Here is a 22,213-nt window from a genome sequence, read left to right on the forward strand (position 1 = left end):
GAAGAGAGTGAGCTACAGTTGGAGATGAAGTCTCCTTCACTAAGCATAATCATATCTTCTAATCTCTGAAAATAATGACATGAATTTTAATTATATAATCATTATTAAAATTGTTTAAATTGTGAGATATGTTTTATGAAGTAGATACAATTCCAATATATATTTTTTTCTTATTTAAAATGTATAATGTTCCAGTTTTATACATGTGTGTGTATTATATAAATATATATTACAAAACATGTGTGGGGACCAATCCAATATGGTTCAATAAGTGACAGTTTTATAATAAATATTATCACTTTTCTGTGTTTGGGGTTTTTTGTTCTAATTTATTCTGGTTGAAGGATGTGTAGTGTATGAAGAAAAATAATTTTTACAATTACAATTTAATTTTCACAACGTCCTCATAGACTTTATACAGAACTGAGAGAGTTAGCAAAGCAGTTAGCAACCGAACTGTGTACAATAATAAACACAAGCGCGCGCACCGCAAAAAGTCCGGCTCTTAAATTTTCCAGCGTGCAACCTCTAAAAAAGTGTCAAATAAAACAGCACATCTCGCGATGTTTCAGCGGCATACTATTGTATATTTCAGCACGCTGTTCTGTTTTTATTGTTCTGTGAAATGTAGTAAATGAAACACAAGGCCTGTTTAAGCGATGCACATTCCTGCAATAGTTCAGACAACACTTCAGTGAAGAGCGCGAGACCCGGCGACTGCCCCCGAGAATCAGCTGAATTCGACCCAAAGAAAATGAGAGCTGAAAGCGGCTGAGGTCCTCCTTAGTACTGCACCGTGTGGAAGTGTGAAAGTGTGAATCTCTGAACGGTGCGGAGATGAGTAGATACAACAATAAAGACAGTACAGCACAGGAGATACGGAGTTGAAATAAGGTGAAATTCCGGCAGGGGGCGCTCTGCACCAACACACAGCACAGGGCACGAAACACACACACACACACACACACACACACACACACAGGTGGGACACAGAAGTAGGCCAAAGACTCAGCTTTACTACAACACTAGACATAGTCACCTACAACATCAAAATACATCATGTACTACTGCTATTATTACAATCATTATTATTTTTATTATTTTTATTTTATTTAGATTTTTCATCATCTTCATACTTTTTTAATTATCCAGTTCTGAGGAACCTCATCCATAGTGTAATTAACTTTCTAGACACTTGGATTTGTTTAATTTATTATTGTTATTATTATTATTATAACAACATTTATAAGCCCATGTTTATAATAAATAACATTTAATTAAAAATTAATACAACTACATTTTTGATCAAATTAATTTCTGGAATTGCTGTTATTCATTGATAAAACATTCCAAATTAAGCAAATATAAACAGCAAGAAACAAATAAATTTGGATGATATAGTTGTAATAATAATAATAATAATAATAATAATAATAAATCTCGCAGGGGTTAAAACCAAAAATCATATTGATTTACCTGTAAACGTATGAAAGTTATTGTTATTATTGTTATTTTATTTTTAATTATTCCAACACTTTTAAAAACCAAGACTTGAACTCATAGCTGACATTTGACTTGTTCGTGAACTCCGACTTGGGGAAGTCATTATTATCACGGTACTGTAATAAACTCTACTGCCGTCGTCGTCGCTGCTGTTAGTATCAGTCTAGCTCTGAGTAATGAAGAGGATGATATCTGACCTGGGGAAGTTGTCGAGCGGCGGATCTGAGAGGCTCCAGGCGCGCGAGCGGTTCGGTCCCGGTACAGTTCACCATCAAACCCATATCAGCACGAGCCGAGCTCAACACACAGCGGCCATACACTCACACACACTTACACACACACGCCGGCGGAGAGACACCGGGACAGAGCGAGAGACACAGGGAGAGTGAACGAGAGAGACAGCGCGCGCTCGTGTTCTGTCTCTCAGTGTGTGTGCGCGAGCTGCGGCGGCGGAGCTGATGAGCGCGGAGGCTCCTTCATTAGCGCGTCCCCCCCCTCGCTCCTCCCTCTTATCTCCTCCCAGACTCTTCTCCCTCGCTCTCTCTCCCTTTCTCTTCATCCCTCTTTCTCGCTCCCTTTCTCCTCTTTATCCTTCTCTTTCTCTTTCTACTTCAAATTCTGCTCTCCCCTCATCCGCCGCTCACTGCACGCGCACAGACGCGAGGAACAACCGGCTCACGCGCGAGCGCGCGCCAGCACACCTGCCTTTGACTTTTGCCTTTCTTTTCTCTCTCTCTCTCTCTCTCTCTCTCTCTCTCTCTCTCTCTCTCTCTCTCTCTGTGTGTGTGTGTGCCAATGCCAGGAGAGGCCCGCTCCATATGTTTACACTCGTTACTTTTACTATAAACACAAGGGCACGTGCAGAAAACAACAAGCGTTCACGAAAAAAAACACCTTGTGGATTTCAGCGCGCGCGAAACCAACTGTAAACAAAACAAAGAAAACATGCTGCTTTCACTCACATTTTAATGAAGAGAAATCAAAAATCGAATTTACAGTAAGCTCAGTGAGACGCTAACACACACACACACACACACGAGCGCGCGCGCATAGATAACTGATTCTAATTGTAACTGAGCTCACAAATGAATTGTACATGTCCTGTTTTTCGATAATAACAATTTCTCTGATCATAACTGCCCTGGTATTTTGATCGTACATGAATGACTTTGATTTCCTAAAAAAATAAATAGTCTGAATCTCACTCTCATCTCTGACTTCTAAAATAATCTGCAGATATTTCACAAATAAATACCTTTAAAATCACTGTTACGTCCACGGTTTATCTGCTATGTTATAAGATTTAAATTAGAAAGGTTAAGATGTGCACATGACGTATTAGTCTCTAATTAGCTGAATTATTATTTTTTAAATGAATTGATTGCTTTATAAATCTGTTAGAAGAATCTTAGATCTGTTAAAAATCTGTTAGAAGAAATGTCTGTTTTTACATTAATGTGATCTGCTGTGAAAGGCTTGTCTCTCCTGAGCTAAGACTAAAACACTCCATTGGTTTGAACAACTTGGCTTGAGAACGCTGAGCCTAATCCTCAGCTGTGTCTTAAACAGCCTGCTCTCTCTGAGTTTCAGTGCAGCAGAAGTTTGGTGTGAAACTCCGCTGGTGTTGGAGGAGTTGAGTGTGTTTGCTGCAGGCACATGTTAATGTCTCCAGTTCCTCCGAAAAGCAATCCATTATGACGGTGCTAAGTTGTCTCTACAGTAAATCTTTTGAGGATCCGACAGCATAGAGAGGGGCATCTTGACCTCCTCACAGCGCTTTCAAGTGCTGGGGGCAGATGAGTCATCCATCACAAGCATGTCACACTATAATCCCCCCTCTGTCACACACACACACACACATTTTGGCTTTGATTAAATGCACAAATCCAAATAAGTCATGAATATGTACCGAACCATCCAGAAATTCACTGAATCTGGGCACAGGCAGGTATTTAAACCATAAACGTTTCCTAAATGTGTCCACTGAGCCAAAAACATTAGCGTTACACTAGAAACAAAGCACTTTTAATCATCCTCAATTACAAATAAACTCTGAGGGAGCTCAAATATATAATAAATATGCTGCTCATTTGTCAAAAAGCTGGAAAATCCATGATCATCTCACACTGTTCTATGCTGAAATTTACAGGGTTTCTGCCCACAGCCTAAATCACACCCTCAAACACTAAAAACCCTTCCCCAGCCTTGGCAAAAATTAATTTTTATGAGGCTCATATGATTTAGTTTTCCCTCTATGTTTGAAATAAAATTGAATTAAATATTCTTTGTTAAATCTTCAAACCCATCCATCCCTACTACAGCTTTTACGTGGGATTACACTGTGTTTTAAAATGTTTTGATGACATCACAAACACAATCTCGTTTACATATCCATCTACTCCGCTGCAGCACTTAACACCTAATAAAAGCAGCTTGTTTCATTAAAAGCGTTAAAACGTATATAAAACACTATTTATTGATTTACATCACAACCAATTTTTTAAAAAATCCTAAGATTCCAGTAAAACTATGCTCGTGTGTGAGCCTCTTCAGGAACAGAAGGAGATGGCATGGCTGGCTTCAGTACTTCAGCTGTTATGACAAACGATTTGAGTGCTTCTTGAGAAATGAAGCCTGAGGGTCAGTGGGGGTTAATGGGCAGCTTATTCCACACACTGGGATTAATACACACAGGTAGGGATTAACACTGAGACCGCTTAATACACATCCAGTGACTGAGGGAAAACTCCAATGCTCCCATCATCGCTGACCTGATCACTCACACACCAGCCTGAGCTCTCTGATCCAGATCTGTAGTCAACCCAAACAGAACATGTTTCTATTGTTCTACTCTGTAAATATGAAATTGATAATATTAATATATATATTAAATGAAGTGTATTTACAAACCACCGGGTTCCAATATATCTGCATCACACAGATGTTTAAAAGTGACGAATGTTTGATTCTATTTATTGTGCCTCAGAAGAAAGGCACCCGAGGTATTATTCAATTTGCTACATCTGTGTCATGTATCAGCAATCCAAATCCAAGTGGATCCAGAGCAGTTTTATAAATCAGTGTGTATGCCACCGCAGCAGTTACAGATATGTGCTTAAAATATCAGATACTCTCATTAGCTCATTATATTATTAATAATCTTATCAACAGTGGCAGTAGAATGGATCTGTTCTAAAGTCACCATCACAGCCTCGAAGGCCACACAGACACACAATCAGCTTCCAAAGCTCTGGCGTCCACCACAAGTCTGGAACAACCAGACACACACACACACACACACACACACACACACACACACACAAACGTCAGAAGTCTCAGCTGCACTGAGCTTTTCTTAGTTCCTTCCAGAATGGTGCTAAGCTGTGAATCTAATCTCAGGTCTATGTTCTCCAGCTTCTCCATTCACATATTTACATGTTCGCTTTCATGCACCAATTTAGTTAACACATTTCTGCTGGTAACAATCAAAGAGAACTGATATGGCTGTAGTATGTGAAATCTAACTGGGCATTTTGTCCCAAAAAAAAAAAAAAGCATAATGGTCTCACTATAGGTGACACTTGTTATTCAAAGCCTTTCACACTTTAAGTGACAGGCCACTGACATCTGTATTCATTTTCAAAGTGCCAGGACACACACACACACACACACAAAAAAAAAAGCAAGGGAAAAAACAGCAGCCGCATGCATGAAATGCATTATACATGGTCAGCCGTGTATTTCAGGGTCCGAGACACGAGCGACAAACGTGTAAACAAGTAAATAAATGATCCGGGTCGGGTTTTAAAAGGTTACGGCCGCGTCCAAATTTGCTGGGCGTACGCATATTTTCCATAGCACTCATGCATTGTGCATGCTCAAATAGAACAGCAAAGTACAAAGTTTGATGAATTATGCATTTTTGCATTGTGTCGCCTCGGTGAATAAATAATAAGCCGTTGTCCATAAGACGCAGCATAAAGTGTGGTATAAAGGAGGGAAGAGGGAAAAGGAAGAGGGAAAAAAAGCAGCTAACTATCAGAAAGAAGGGGGAAAAGTAAACAGAAACCATACATTTAGTTGAGTGATTTTAGCGGGAGCTATTATTCTCCTGTGTGCACAGCAGTGGCCGGTCATTGAAGTGAAAGGACTTTAATGATCGGGTTTGCTAGTTGAAGTCAATTGTTGGTTGTCAGTCTCTGAGGCTGTGCCCCCCCCGCGGACCCCCTCCACTCCTGCTCTGTTTGTTAGGCTTATGTTTCACGTGTCAGGCTCAAAGGCGACGGTGACCACGCCAGTTGCCCCTGTCGACGGCACGGCTGACGGAAAGAGGGGGAAAGGGAGAGAGAAAGGGAGATAGAGACAGCGAGGGGACAAAGGCCAAGGCTTTTGCCTCTCTCTTGGACGGAGACTGTCTGGACTGGCATAAGGAGGCCGCTTAAATACTTGTAGGTTGTCTACACTCTGGGGCTGTACGATATAACCATTATTAAGCATTAGTATGATATTGGCCTACACAATACTGATGTAATAAAAAGTACGGATATCAATAAACAAACCTTAATCATTTATGTAATACACACCAGATATTTATAATGCAGGTTCCTTAAGTTCTAAAAAAGCACTAAAAAAGAATGACTCTAACAAGTGAACTCAGATTAGAAAATTGGGTAGGAATCTTCTTCTGACTACTGTGATCTCAAGGTAGAGAGAGCAGCTTGATCAGACACATCAAATGAATAATACACATTCCTCCAAAGCACACACACCAGAAACAGAACAACGCAAAGGCTTCCAGGAATCAGGTTATGATTTTAGAAAAGTCTGTATGTGATTTATGAGGAATCTTATCTGGAGGCAGTAAATGACTACCCAGTGCTTCAGGAGACAACCGTAACTGTAAAACAATCAATTACAAGATTCAGGAGTGTCTTCTTCCGTCTTCTATATTTGACTCATTTACAGCCTGTTGACTCACTTCCTTTGATACACACTCTGAGAACGGCCCTGTGTGAACAATAACTCCATTTATATCTATTGTTAGTTAGAGCAGTGACATCAGCAGATCCTCTTCATGTGTTCCTAACACTGACGACTGTCAGAGAGGATTACAGTTTGTGCTCTGGATGATTGAGTGTGTCAAGAGCAGCCCGTGACGAAGCACAACGCCGTGTTCTTTAGAGTTGTTCTTTTCTCAGGCGTTAACTTCACATTAAAGGGATTTAATATACTGTCGTTGTCACATCAAAATGATGTATCTCCAAAATTGTACAGAAGGAAAAAACCATCTTAAATTTAAATGGAAGTCAATGTAAAAATATTTAATTCCAAATAATTTTGGAGCATTTATATTGGTCCATTCACCATGACGTTTTTACCACTGCTGTGTTCTAATGAGGCAGTAAACTAACATCAGACAAAAATGGAGATGCATGTTTTTGATTGGACAGCGACGATATATTATTTAATAAATGATAGTAACGTTCATTTAATTGTCCCCTTTAATGTGATTAGTGTTATTGTTTCATGATTTCACTTCAAAGCCATTTTCACTTCCCTAAATCTGTAGATTTTCAAAGATTATTTTAAAAGATATTGGAATGCATGTTTTATATTCAAATGTTAAACTTAAGATTCATGGAACTAATATTGAACTAAAGTAGCTAAAGTGACAAGGACATAGTGTCTTTGTTGTCAAGCTCTGAATAGCACCCCCTTGTGGAGCAATTCATAAACATGAGTAAGTATGTATCTGAGTGAGTGAGTGAGTGAAAGTTCTTCGTTTATGTGAACAGACATACAAGGGGTTTAAAAGGATGGATTAAGATTGATCAAAGTTTTGGAGAAACTGAGGTTGTGGGGACCGCAGGGTACACCCCACCAATATTTTCAATCCACAGCTGGTTGAATCTGCAGATGCAGAACCCGAAGAACCTAAAGGTTTTGCCGATCAGCTGAGCTTAGTTTAACTTTGTGTTGTTTTTTAATCCTCATTCACACACTGCTCAATACATGAAATGGATAAATCCTGGGGATTTCTTTGCCATTTCTTAACTTCAAACAAATAGCCACATTCCAGAAATGCAGGGTTGAACATGTTATGTAAGTTATATAATTAACCCTTGAAAGTCAAACATATAAAATATGATACATGATCTTTGGAGGTGGCTCTTTCATCATGTAATGAAGAGAAATATAGATACAAACTTCCATCCTTTTTGAGTCCTCTACTGAACTGTGAATGAAGTGGAAGCATTTCCATGCATTTACCAAACCATTACAAAATTGTTGCTATCATCATGAAAACACAGGTGAAAAAAAAGCATTTTTGCTCGATTTCATAGATGAAGTGTATTCTACCTGTCAAATGGTAATTTATTATGATAAATATTCAGAAAATTCAAACTGTTCTTTACGGCAGCAAAACAAGTTTCGACAATTTTACCAAGTATTTTTATGAAACAAAAATGTATTTTTAATTTTCCAAGTGCATTTGTGTGCAAAATGTGTTGGTTCAGGTGTGAGACAGATTCAGAGGAAGAAGATGATGATACAGAAGAGTATGGGAGGTCTGTTGAATGACCTCGTCCTTCAAGCCAAGGTTCAGACAGTAACAGAAACAATGCAATGCAATGCAATGTGTAAGTAATGACTCATAATATCTAATGCTTAAGCACCAACGGACACTGGGATTTTTTCAGTAGTTCTTCACACTATAAAAGGTCACACGTCCGACTCTTGAGTCACTACGGTTAGTTTCTGCCTGTGATGAGTTAGTAAAACACTGACGGAGTCTGTCATTCATTACGCTAAGCTAAGTAGCTCCACTCCTCCTTTTGGTTTAGCATGAAAAGCTTCTAGTTATTAATATGCTTAACCCCATCCTTTATGAGACTGCTTTGTGGTTCTGCTTTAATGTTGCTGGTTAGACCACAGAGTATGTAATGAATATGTGGATGAAATGGAGAACCCAGAACGAAAATATAAACAAAATAACCCAAAGCGGACAGGAAACAGCAACTGACCTGGTCTTCACTGAGGTGACACACCGCCAGGTTCTGCTCGGCATAGGACAGCGCCGTGCGTACGTATTTCAGCCAACTCCCACTGGCCTCTAGAGCTCCATCCAGACAGAACTTCACATTGCCCATGTCATCTACTACCTGTGAAACACACAAACACAGCACTGATTAGGACCGGTACAGAGATTAGGAAATACCCAAATATAATTCTCTTAGAATCGGTCACTTTTCAGCTTCACTGGGCTCATGAGCCTAAAAACGATGGAACAATGCTGAAAATGTGCTTTAACGTTCAATGCCAGGAAGTGCAAACTGTTATCCATCCTCTGAAATTATTCTTTTAAGCCCTTACTATGCACTTGTGAAGATATTGCGCAATGAATCTTCACCAAGGCAAGGCTGTTGTTAAATAAAAAGCAAATAAGTAACTGGCCCTGAATTCCTTTATACAGGCCGCCTTTTATACATTGTTTTCTTTTATATAAGTATTTTTTATTGGTTTTTGATTGTGAAATGTAGTATGGACCATCGTTATAAACCAATATTTTCTGAATTAATGAATGTGATTAACACATAATCAAATCAACATATAACATATCATTTATTTATTAATTTGTATTATGGTTTTTCCAAACTTCACAACACATCTATAATGACATTCTGCATTCATTTTACTGCAGATCATCAACACTCCAGCCTAATCTCAAATGTTTAATTTTGGACTGATCTTCATCAGTTAACCTGACACTGCTGAGGAAGTCAAGTCTGGGGTGTGTGTGTGGGATTGGGGGTGAGGGGGGGGGGGCTCTGATGTGTGTGCTGGGGGATCGTTACTTGTTGTGGGAAGGGTGAGACAGACAGAATGTCAGGAAATGACCGGAAGGAGTGTGGATGGTGTTCACGGTGGACGCAAGATTTACAGCATTAGGGCGGAAAGCCTCCACTCTCCTCCATCAATATGCTCGACACCCACAGCCAAAAAAACACCACTAAATTACTGCTGCGTGCCTCTTTGAAAACAAAAACTTTGAGCGAATATTTAGTTCTGCTCCATCAAGTTGAAACAAAATATCAAGTGCGCGTTCAGCAATAAAGACGGAAACTAAATATCCGCGCGCTTAGCATAAACCAGAGTGGCTGTAAATCTAAGGACACAATCGTTTGGGCTCAGAAACTCATTTCATCCTCAACAGGAGAAAGCCTTATTAGAGATATTTAAAACTGCACTCCAGAGGTTTAACATAAAAGCTTTTTAATAATGTGGAAGTATAAAAATAATGTAAGTTTTGAAAGAGTTTAAATCCTACTGGTCAATACACGTTTATAAGTAACTCAGAAATAAATAGTAATATTTGCGCAACTACTTAATACTCTTATAATGTAACGTAAACACCACTTATTTACAATTTAGATTTGATGAAATGGGGAGAGCAGTATAAAAGCTTGAGTATGGGGTAAACTTACTCCAGTGTTAGCAGGTCTACATTACCATCTTTAAACAAACACATAGCATTCTAATCACAGGTCATTTCAAGTCTCTCTGGATGTGATCTCTGACTCCTAGTTTTCTTACACACACACACACACACACACACACACACACACACACACACACACACACACACACACACACTCAATCAGAGGGGGTGTCGGACTTCCAGAGGTCAAACTCAAAAACCATCAGTGGATGCCATGCTCCTGGATCAGTTTTACTTTTCAGCCTCATGTTCAGTAAGATCAGTGTGACAAAGGAGAAACCCGAGTCTAAACAGGACAAGCTGTTGGGGAACGTATTATCACTCCAACACCGCCTACCGCTCGTGTTCAATTTTATCATCCTCCTAATTCTATTCATTCTCTGATATGTAATAAATAATTATTGATCCTATGTTAGCCACTGAGTAATATGATTCACACAATAAATCCATCTGCGAATGCCTCTTAACTTCAACACAACTTCCTGTGCTATGTTCAGAATGCTCTGAACTATTAATCCAGCTGTTTAATTTCTCCACAAATAAATCTGGGTAGATTTATTATATACAAACCCTGATACGCAAAAGTCAGGGACAGCTTTTTGTTTCTTTTCATAGCATGTGAAAAACACTACAAAAATATTCCTTTTTTTCCTGGTTAGATCAGATATGAGATAATCTGTGTGCATGAGAAAAGGGAAAGCCAAACTGGAAATAAGTGAAAACTACTATGACGTTATATTGGCTGCTGAGCCTAAAGAAAGTGCTAAAACTTCACTGTTTCAAAATCAATGATTAAACAAATGGGGAACAAAACGTACAACATGCAACAGCTTTCAGATTGTGAAAAGGGAAAAGATAATGAAAACACAAGCTTTTGATTAAAGTAATGAGGCGATAGAGAGTTTCGAAATAGGATTAAAGCCTGGGGTTTGTTCCCACTGATGTAAGGCCTGTGCCGGTGGATGTGTGGCTGGGTTCTTACAGGTGGTGTGATAGACTAATAACCATTTGGTTGACCAGACTAACAAAGGGCTTTCAGTCTGGTGCATTGTTGAGTGCAGAAGTGACATTGTAAAGCCCCGGCTACTGCTGCCGCCATTTATGTGGAAAGGCTTGGGCTGATGGAGAGCAGGGCTGCAGTTTATGTGCGAAAACAGTCACTGAAAACTAAGCAGGCATAAAAGGAAATGATCCTGTGCTCTGGACAAACACACACACACACACACACATACACACACACACACATGGAGCCAGAGTGAGCTTGTCTGCAGGTCTAAAGGGACTCCAACTGCAGGTATTGTACATGTTTTATTAAGAGAAGGGAAACAGTTTAGTCAGAGCATGGGGTGGGTGAGGTGGGATGCAGGGGGTGTTACACAGGTGTGTGCATGTGTGTGTGTGTGTGTGAGGAGAGTAACAGTGGTCTGGCTAGACTAAGACGACAGGCACACACACCTCGAGAGGTAGCCGAGGGTGTGTTTTTGGTGTAATGAGGCAGGGGGTCTAAAGGCCTGCAAACACTCTACCTCCAGGTGTAACTCTGATTTATATACAGAGAAATATGAGAGAGAGAGAGAGAGAGAGAGAGAGAGAGAGAGAGAGAGAGAGAGAGAGAGAGAGAGAGAGAGAGAGAGAGGACACAGAAAGAGAGAGAAGGGAGAAAGAAACATGAAGAGCAAGTGAGAGCAGCACCTACTGTTCTATTTATTTATTTTTTTTCCCGCTGACATCACAGCAACACCTTGCTGGAAAAGCAGCTGCACATGTGAGGACCATAATACCACACACACGAGCACACCCAAACACACCCACAACAAATCTCTCTCTCTCTTTCTCTCACACACACACACACGGGCACACCCAAACACACCCACAACAAATCTCTCTCTCTCTCTCTCTCTCTCTCTCTCTCTCTCTCTCTCTCTTCTCACTTCCCTATTGTCCGCACCTTTAGACTGCTTTAATGGGTTAAGGAGCACCTAAGAGCTATTTAATGGCCCAATTACCCACTCCCAAACACACACACACACACACACACACATCAGGTGTGAGGAGCTGTACCAGCTAACAGACTCTCAGGATAAACACACAGGTGCCTCTCTGAGAAAAGTGCTGAAACACTTCTCAAACGCAGTGCTACCCCCTCCACCCCAACAACCCCTCTGAACACTGACAGCACACACACACACACACACACACAGTACTGCACCTTTACACACAGAACAGACCTAGACAGACACATAGACAGACAGACAGACAGATACACTACACTACCCCTGCTCATCCAACATTTCTTCAAAAATCTAGTGTAATCATAATAGGGAAAACTTCACAATAGATGACCAAACATGTCTGTGAGGATTTCACTGCAGTCAGCCACAAGAACAGTGGTGAGGTCAGATACAGAGGTAGGATAATTAGATTTGGATGAGAGAGAGAGAGAGAGAGAGAGAGAGAGAGAGAGAGAGTGAGAGAGAGAGAGAGAGAGAGAGAGAGAGAGGGAGAGAGAGAGAGGGAGAGAGAGAGGGAGAGAGAGAGAGAGAGAGAGAGAGAGGAGGAGAGAGAGAGAGAGAGAGAGAGAGAGAGAGAGAGAGAGAGAGAGAAATTTGTGTTTTATCTGTTATACAGTATGTGGCAAAACTGATCCCGAGCTGATTCCACTGGAAAAGCATTTCCTCCTAACCCTTATCAAAGCTGACACCATCACACACCCACACTTACGCACACACACACACACACACACTGGATGACTGATGCAGCGAACAAAGTAAGCAGCCTATAAAACACCACCTGCAGCCGAGACTACATTGTAATATTTTACAGCTCCATCAGACATGATTTCTTCAGCCCTGTCGAAGCTGACAGTGAGGAAAGCTCAGACAGACTCTTTACCACATCACTCACACACATCACGGACAGCGGAGTGTGCTTGTGCTCGGCCGGACCAACCCACGCTCACACACAACGCAAACTTGTACCAGTCTACAACTGCTCTCTCAATGCTGTCTGTCCCTGAAACTGTTTTATATTATTTTCTTCATTCTTTTCCCTCACTTTTCATTCTTTCATTAATTAATTCATGTGTGCCCACTGTTCACTGGGACTCCCTCAGTCACATGGATCCTCAGAGACACACTGTGCATCTTTTCAAACTCCCAGCAGTACAGCTTCAACACACTTGGAGCAGTGCCCAGATCTGCTTTCCAGAATCATGTCCATTATGGTTTGTCACTTACTTACTTACAGCAGCCTGATTGGTCGAATTCAAATCAGTGCAAAATGAACCGAATCATTCCTAAAGTAGCAGAAGTGCTTTTTTATTTCACTGACGGTCACAGGTGGAAGCAGACGAGTCATAAGCGATCCATAAAAAGAAGCCGATCCTGAGTGTGGCCTCCTCTAACACGAGTAAACACTGACACTGCAGGTGTTGTTTCACTGCTCCCGTGCTGCTGAAGGGAAAGGCCAGTGAAAATCCCATTGTGTTTAGAGCTGGCTGCAGTAAGAGCTCTTATCTCTCATCTGTGTGTGGGTGTGTGTCTGCACCGGTGCAGGATTTGGCTCCGTAAATAAAAGGCCTGCGGTAGATTTCAAACCTAAAGCACATTGTGGAAAGGGTTTTGCTTAGTTCTTGGTTCAAGATTTCGACGAGGTGACGGGTCAAAAGGTGCACAAAGACAGCCATAACTGTAAGTTTACACTTCCCTAGATGGGAGAATGTGTACAGGAGCGTGTACACTCTACATGTGCATCTGAGGGAATGATGTCATATCTATATTGATACATATTACATAAAATTAGTTGTTTGTTTGTTTTTTTTGGTGTGTATTCCTGTTTTGTTCAGTATCCAGCATCCATTCTTTGAGTTTGGTAGAGCTTAGAAGCTTAGAGTCTTTGAAGTTGGTTGCATTTCCTGCTTCAGAAATATTTACACACATTTTAATCTGGTCTTTCTTTTTTTTTTTTTGGTCTTTCCAATGTCCAGTCTATCCTTCTGAGAACTTATGATAATTTTCTGCTTTGTCTATTCTTTACCGTTTCTCAAAAATGGCATAATGAGTGCTCCACCTCCTTTGACACCAAGTTGGTGGTTAAATTAAATTACGTTAATGTAACAATGGGGCGGCACGGTGATGCAGCAGGTTAGTGTCGCAGTCACACAGCTCCAGGGGCCTGGAGGTTGTGGGTTCGATTCCCGCTCCGGGTGATTGTCAGTGAGGAGTTGGTGTGTTCTCCTCGTGTCCGCGTGGGTTTCCTCCCACAGTCCAAAAACACACGTTGGTAGGTGGATTGGCGACTCAAAAAAGAGTCCAAAGGTGTGAGAGAATGTGTGTTGCCCTGTGAAGGACTGGCGCCCCCTCCAGGGTGTATTCCTGCCTTGCGCCCAATGATTCCAGGTAGGCTCTGGACCCACCGCGACCCTGAATTGGATAAGCGGTTACAGATAATGAATGAATGAATAATGTAACAATGCTCCACAAATGATAACATCATACAAGAATTGCTAAATTCACATGCATTTTATCCAAAAACACGTGTAAGCTTTGGCATCAAAGTGACCATATATCGATGTACATCAGCAGCACAAATACAGCCGAGACTGTAAAACATATTTACAGGATTGAGTGAGGAAGGTTAAGGCATGGATTAATTTATTATTCCAGCGAAGGGATGGAATAAAAGGAAATGCTCCGCTGTGTGTCTTGCAAGATTTCCTGCTTCTGGTTTAGAGCATTTTAGAAATATAGGATGTTGAAAGAATTCCTGGTGCAAGTCACCCTCACAGTTGAAAACAGGAAAGCATTGCCAACACTTCAGCACAGAACAGCTGAACACAATGGCTAGTGCAGTGAGTTCTCCATCTTTCACTAGCTCTCTCTCTCTCTCTCTCTTTCTCTCTCACTCTCTCTCGCACATACACATACACACAAAATCTGCACTCACATCCTGGGGAAGTGCCAGAACAGGAGCAGCCTACATGTGTGTGTGCGTATGTGTGTGTGTCTTTGTGTGCAGCTAAATGGTGCTATATAATGAGTGTCTAGTAAGTGAGTGAATGTATGCAGTTACAGTTATGTATTCATTGTGTTAACAGTCAGAAATCTGGAGACATGTCTTACTTAGCCCCCCTATGCTTTCTGTAGCTGTGCCCCAGTTATGGCTGTATTAGAGTTGCTGTAGTATAAATTACTGACTAGTAGAGGTTTGCAATATGACCCTAAAATAATATCACAATATTTCATTTTGGCACGATAATGATATTTTGGCGATATGACAACACACTGAAAAATACTTTTATTAACATCAAAACTACTGCAACAAAATAAACGCTGTATTAATATTATTCATTCATTCATTATCTGTAACCCCTATCCAACTCAGGGTCGCGGTGGGTCCAGAGCCTACCTGGAATCATTGGGCGCAAGGGGGGAATACACCCTGGAGGGGGCGCCAGTCCCTTACAGGGCAACACACACACTCACTCACACCTACGGACACTTTGGAGTCGCCAATCCACCTACCAACGTGTGTTTTTGGACTGTGGGAGGAACCCGGAGCACCTGGAGGAAACCCACGCAGACACAGGGAGAACACATAATTAATATTAATTATATTCAATTACAATATTGAAAAAATATAATAATATTCAAGGCTTCTTTAATTTCTAACATAATACCATGTTTTTTTTTTGTTTGTTTGTACACATATTTTTTAACAAACCACCCCCAGAAGACTGCAGTCACTCCTAGGGCTGTGCCACATCATATCATTAGGGATAATATCATCATATTGTTTAAAATGATAAAAAAAAAAAATTAAAAATCAATATTGTGATAAGTGTGATATTCTGATTGTTTGCATAATGACTCTGTATTTGTTTTGTTATTTACTGTGAAGCTTTAAGGTTACTTTTTGTATAATTGTTTCTTTTAGCTGTTTATATGCAAAGATTTTTATGCTACATTATTTTATCATTAAATCAGAATCTTGGTTATTTATTGTTGTTTACAAAATAAGCAAATGTTTACTGATTTCTTTTGTTACTTATTTATATCTGAATATTTGAAATGGTTACATTTGTGGTCAAATAAAACTTTTATTATTTAAACTTTTAATAAATAAAACAATTTAATTCTATTAATATATAATGAATATATTAAAATTAACATGATTTATATTAATATAACATTAATTGTGTTGCATTAGTGTGTTCTTGAAATTAATACAAGTATTTTTCAGTGTTTTTTTCATATTGCCAAAAATATTGTTATTGCCAAAACACCCAGAAATATTGCAATATTATTTTAGGGCCATTTCGGCCACCCCTCGTCACTCCCCTATTTGGGAGCACATTCCTCCACCTCAGAGCCATTTTCCTGTGCCTAAATGACTCATGTAAAAAACATATGCGTATTATGGGTAACTGCATGATGTCACTATGTAAACAAGTCAGAATATCACTTTTATCACGTTATTATTGTAAAGGATATGATATGGCACGGTCCTACTCTCTAGCAATGTCAGAAAATAACAGAAATATCTGTAGGAATGGAAATAAAAGATGGTCATCTCCAGTTATTTGTGCCTCCACTGTTAAAGCGTGTTATAGTTTTTCAGAATTGATAGAACCTCAAAACAACACATTACAAAACAGCAAACACAAACCCCACACCTCAAACTACATTCACTAAACCTTAGACATTATTTGAAATAGCTATTTTACCTTGGTTCAAATCCGGCATAGCAGGACAGAACGTCTGGAATGTGGCATATTTTTGTATTTATGAAAGACAAATTTTATTTATTTATATGAACATTACAAAACCAGCATAAAATAAACACGTCAACTGCTATATATTTCAATAATTTTATGTACAATTCAGTGTCAGTTCTTCATGCTTCATGAGATTGAACCCAGCTTCATCCAAATACCCACATTCATGAGCTCCATTTGTTTCACCTGTATGTGCTCGCGCTGCAGGATACTGTCAATTGTGCAAAGATTCCCACTGTTGATCCTTCACAATGTACATTGTCTTCAGTAATCCACAGTTGTATTTCACACAGTCAGACTGCCCTGCTCTGACAGACCATATAAACAATGAGTCTCCTGTTCTTGTGAGACCACACATGTCCATTCACTCTCATGGAGCCGTCTTTAAATTCAACAGTATTAGATGTGTACACAGGGTAAGATGAAATTGAACGTTTCTTCTAAGACTCCTGTATCCTTTACTGTAACGTTCAGGTCCCAAAGACATATTGCTCTACCTGTGTTTATCACATTTACATTACTATGAAGGCCAGTGTGAATCTGATCATGTTCATGCCAGTTTTACTGCACAGTTTTTACTTGTGTTAAGTGACAACAGTGTGCAAGTTGTGTTTAAGCTTTCTGGCCTCTGTGTGCCATTAATAATCAAATCAAATCAGGTCAGAAAGAAAAAAAGAAAAAAAAAGTATATATATATATATATATATATATATATATATAGAGAGAGAGAGAGAGAGAGAGAGTGAGAGAGAGAGGGAGAGAGAGAGAGAGAGAGAGAGAGAGAGAGAGAGAGAGAGAGAGTTCAGAACAGTGTGGCAGCTAGAGGGCAGTCATGCTTGAGGGTCATAGAGAGAGGCAGAGCAGAGGAGAGAAAGAGAAGAGAAAAAGAGGGCTGCTGCTCCTCACTAGCTCCTTAAACACTCCTACACTCACTCGCCATCAGTGGCAGGTAGCGGTGTCTACCGTAATCATCTTCATTCACATCAGAGTCCGATCTGACTGACAACACTTCACCAGAGGGAAAAGTCTCTGACTTTAAAACAGCACTGAATGAAGTTTTAAAAAAGGATTTTTACAAACGATCCTTCTTTTCGGGCAACTAACCCTTCGAAATCAGTGGTTTTATTATCACATTTATATTACACCTTTATTAGGAATGTGCAGATATGGGATTTTTTTCATGTCAATATATTTATATTAGATTGATATCACTGTGCATCTCAAATTAATAACTTGGATTAATATTTACCTAGTAGTTCATTTTTATAGAAAAACTAACTTTTCATCCAGTTAAAACTAAATACAGTTAAATACTGTGTGACTGAGGACACAGATGTGGTATCATTTGTAGGTTTTAAAACAGCAGTTTTAATATCATTTCTATGTGAGTTTTAGGTAAGAAATTACCAGTAGATAGAAAAATACTATTGGGACAAACATTTGACAGATTTCTTCACTCCGCAAAGTAAAGTGAGACCTCGAGTTGTGTAATTAAAATTGACTGTTTCCACCTCTCTCTCTTTCTCTCTCTGTCTCTCTCTCTCACACACAGACACACACACACACGTATGCATATGTCCATTCATTACACTTTATCTAGTGCAGGACTAACCTGCAAGTCTGCCACAGGATATCCTGCTGCCTTCATTACACTGGCAGCAACCATTAGTCTACATCTCTAACACACACACACACACACACACACACACATTATCTCCTTGAAGCTGCTTGCGGCACAGACACACACCAGTCACACTCAGAGCTCTCATCAAAGCCGGAGTCCAGTTCCTGCACTGCTTAAAAACGAGGTGAGAAGGATCAATGACTGAATCTTCAGAGACACAGAGAGAAACAGAATGGTGAAAACTCTGGAAATGACACGCACAGGGCAGAGAAGAGGAAGTGTCACTCGTTCTGCGGTTGTAAGAAGATAACGGCCTGGAGATAAAGGTCTGAAATAAAGACACAGGCCACTGAGGGACTTGTGATGTCTGATATTTCAAATACTACAGTTCAATCATACTCCGAATTCTGATTAGCACACAGCACTGCTGCACTGAGGAAAAAAAAGAACTGTAATGACATTCTAACTGGGCACCACTTTAAAACAAAACTACATTCATAAGAAGTTTATAAACGGTTAAAAATCCTTAAAAGTCTTTAATAATATTTTTTAAGCACAGAGATAATGTAAACCATCTATGAACCTTTATTTGCAGAGCTCTCCAACCAGTTGGAATATGTGAGGCTCTAAATTACATTGAGTTAAATGTGCACTTCATTTCTATATCAACATGCATCTGTCTTTTTTTTCTTTCTTTCTTTTTCTTGTCATTATCAGTGTGTGTGTGTGTGTTTCCGGCTGGAGGGCCCTCTCAGAACTGTCCTATAAAGCGTGTGAGGAAGAACAGGAGAGTCCCCTGGCCCCGGTCTCTGATGGATGGGACCCTGCCGAGACTGTCCAGCTCTGAGAAGGAGGAGGATGAGGAATGTGTGTGTGTGTGTGGAGTCAAGAGGGCCTGCCAATAACACTGATCTCTCAGCAATTCTGCCTGACAGCTTTTGTCTGTTTTAAAGATTACACTGGGAGACAGAGGAGAGAGAGAGTGAGAGAAAGAGAGAGAGAGAGAGAGGGTCATTAATCATATTTTATTAACTTCACTGGGCTCGGCTGGAGGGAGGACGATGTGGGGAAGAGGCCCAGGGAAGAGAATGAGCTGTGTGTGTGTGTGTGTACTTGTGTGTTTGTGTTTGTGTGTGAGACCATGCTGTAATTTTCACTCCCTCCCTTGCCCTCCCCTCTACAAAATCAGCCCCAGACAAGTATCAATAAAAGCCAGGCCACTGGTGCAGTTTGGTACTGAAGCGTAACCACAAAAACAGAAAAAAAAAATTGAAATAAAATAGAGCCTCTCCCAGGCCAGGCTGCAGCCAGCAGCTTTACTCATCAACAACTTAGGCAAGCTGTCACAACTTCATCGGGCCTCTCTGAGACAGGACAGCGTGAAAAGAACTTCTCTGTCTGTTGCGCAATGCTCTCTGTTCTACGTCCTACAGTCTCATGTGGAGATGGGTCTGATTTTATTGCTGTTACTGTTGTACGATTCATATAACTGTTATTATCCTGCCAAAAATGTGACCACACTTTAAAATGAGAACCAGGGAGAACAAAAGGGTTCTGATTTACTGGAAAATTCTGATCTGTCCAGCACCAAAAGCAGAACTGTTTACACTGGATCTTATCAATACCATGCATTTACAGTATATGAGTCATTATAACAATGAATAGCATTAAAGGAACACTAGGTAGTATTTTTACTTTAGAATTACAGCTTCAAAATCATGTTGATGCTTTGCTGAACTGTATTACGGAGAATAGGGCCTCTGCTGTTGTTACTCTGGACTCAGCACTGCAGAAACTGCACTATGTAACTTGATTTCAGGGCAGTACTGTACTGGAGCTGTAGGGGGAGTCCAGGAGCAAAAATACCTCACCTAGTGTTCTTTTAATTATTATTTAATTATCATAACAACAATTTTTCTGCCAAGTGCTTAAATGTACTTTGCGGACTGCAGGTTTTGGCTGTACAATACAATGCCCAACATGGGTGAGAATTTAGCAGAGATTTCACAACTTCATACGGCCAGCGTGGAGGATGTGTGCGCTTTTCCAGGTTTATATCATCACTGTCCAAAGGAAAACATGTATCTCCAAAATGATCACTTTACAGAAGGAACAACATTTTTAAATTTTTAATTCCAAGTCTCTTTGGAGCTTTGCTATTGGTCCAAAGTTTCACACACTGTGAAGGACAGCTGATAAAAACGCACATAAATAGAGATACACATTTTTCTTTGGACAGCAATAATATGTAATTCATGCAAATTTTGATCCGGATTTGAGCATCGTAACCTAACAAACATTCCATTTATTCTGAGGCGGAGTGTAGAATGAATAGGATGTCTGAAACAGCATTCATAACCATGCATTCTATCACTCGTTACAGCTTAATGAGAGCATCTGGAAAGCCTCTGTCACCCTCTCCCCCCTCAACACACTCACACACACACATGCTGGTGGTTTAATCAGGTGTTAGGAGCTGGTGTGGGAAAAGGAGGGACGTTGGAGTGGGGGGCATCACTTCAGGAACAGAAAAGGGGGGACCTGGAGTGTGCCCCTTCACACACACACACACACACACACACACACACACACACACACACACACACACACACACACACACACAAACACCTCCTAAAGGCCTGTGGCTGGTTCTGTGTTTCAGTATATGAACTTAAACTTGCAGGATTTACTACCTGTTTCCCCTCTCTGCTGTCATTATGGAGTCTGCACAAAACACAGGTGTATCATTACTATATTGAATGCCAATGGATCCCTCTGTTCACACACACACACACACAAACACACACACACAGAGAGAGAGAGAGCTTTGGAAATCTGTGAGGAGTAATAAACTTCATGAGGAAAACCCTTATATATATATATATATATATATATATATATATATATATATATATATATATATATATATATATATACACACACACACATATGTGTGTGTGTGTGTAAGAGTGGGCACATTAAACTGTGGCCTGCGATCATAATTGCAGGGGTTCCTCATCTCTCTGCTTAATTAAAAAGCAGGCAGGTCTGGCTGGCCGCGCTCGTAAAAGCACATCTGGCCTGTGGCGGGTTTTTGGTGAGAGATGGGGTGGGAGCCTCAGTGCCACTGTGGAGAGAAGGAGCGCTCTGATAGCTCCTCTATGGAGTGGTGACACAAGACAGACATCACACACACACACACACACACACACACACACACACACACACACACACACACAGACTCAGACATGCAGACACGCAAGCAGATGTGGAGGGCATGCCACAAGCCTGTGGTTCAATAAGATTAACTATTACCACAGCTAAAGATAACTAGCTGAGGAATTACTGTGTAAGTGGTCTGCTCAACAAAGCCTCCAGACCATCCACTGCACTGTGATGCTATAACCTCCAGAAAAGGAGGTAGAGCTGAACTATATAAGACACAGAAAAAAAACTGATACGTGTTTGATATTTCCTCGTTAAAGTAATGCTAATCTTTCAAATAAAGCACTTCACTTGGGATGGATAGCTAATCCCTCAGGAAGAAATGTGAGAAAAAATATATATATATAAAAAATCAGCATTTGATAGTCAACCTATGACAGTATCAGCTCAGTGTCAGGACCTAAAAAGACAGAAATACCAGCTCTAACTCATTAACTCCATCAGCAAAACCTCACAAGTCGGAGAGATTAAGAAGATAAAACTGAATATGACAGAATCAATAGGTGAGAGTAGTTTAAAGCAGTGGTTGCCTCATGACCATCACTGTCTTGAAATTATTCTTATGACTCTCCTGTACAACAAGTGG

The 22,213-nt window shown here is 40.2% G+C and overlaps 1 protein-coding gene across 12 annotated transcripts in view; it reads right to left on the reverse strand.

The window, feature by feature from the left end:
* Nucleotides 1-22,213, reverse strand: part of prdm16 (PR domain containing 16) — a 284,189-nt gene that overhangs the window by 19,921 nt on the left and 242,055 nt on the right. For 11 of the 12 annotated variants that reach the window (XM_066643466.1, XM_066643465.1, XM_066643464.1 and 8 more), the window contains one exon: nt 8,529-8,666. In XM_066643466.1, coding sequence (XP_066499563.1) covers nt 8,529-8,666 — 138 coding nt within the window. Of the gene's footprint in view, nt 1-1,700; nt 1,822-8,528; nt 8,667-22,213 lie in introns of those variants that run through there. The other variant, XM_066643471.1, reaches the window with a different exon arrangement.

This window comes from Hoplias malabaricus, chromosome 14, assembly GCF_029633855.1.
Source record: "Hoplias malabaricus isolate fHopMal1 chromosome 14, fHopMal1.hap1, whole genome shotgun sequence".
NCBI classification, from domain to species: Eukaryota; Metazoa; Chordata; class Actinopteri; order Characiformes; family Erythrinidae; genus Hoplias; species Hoplias malabaricus.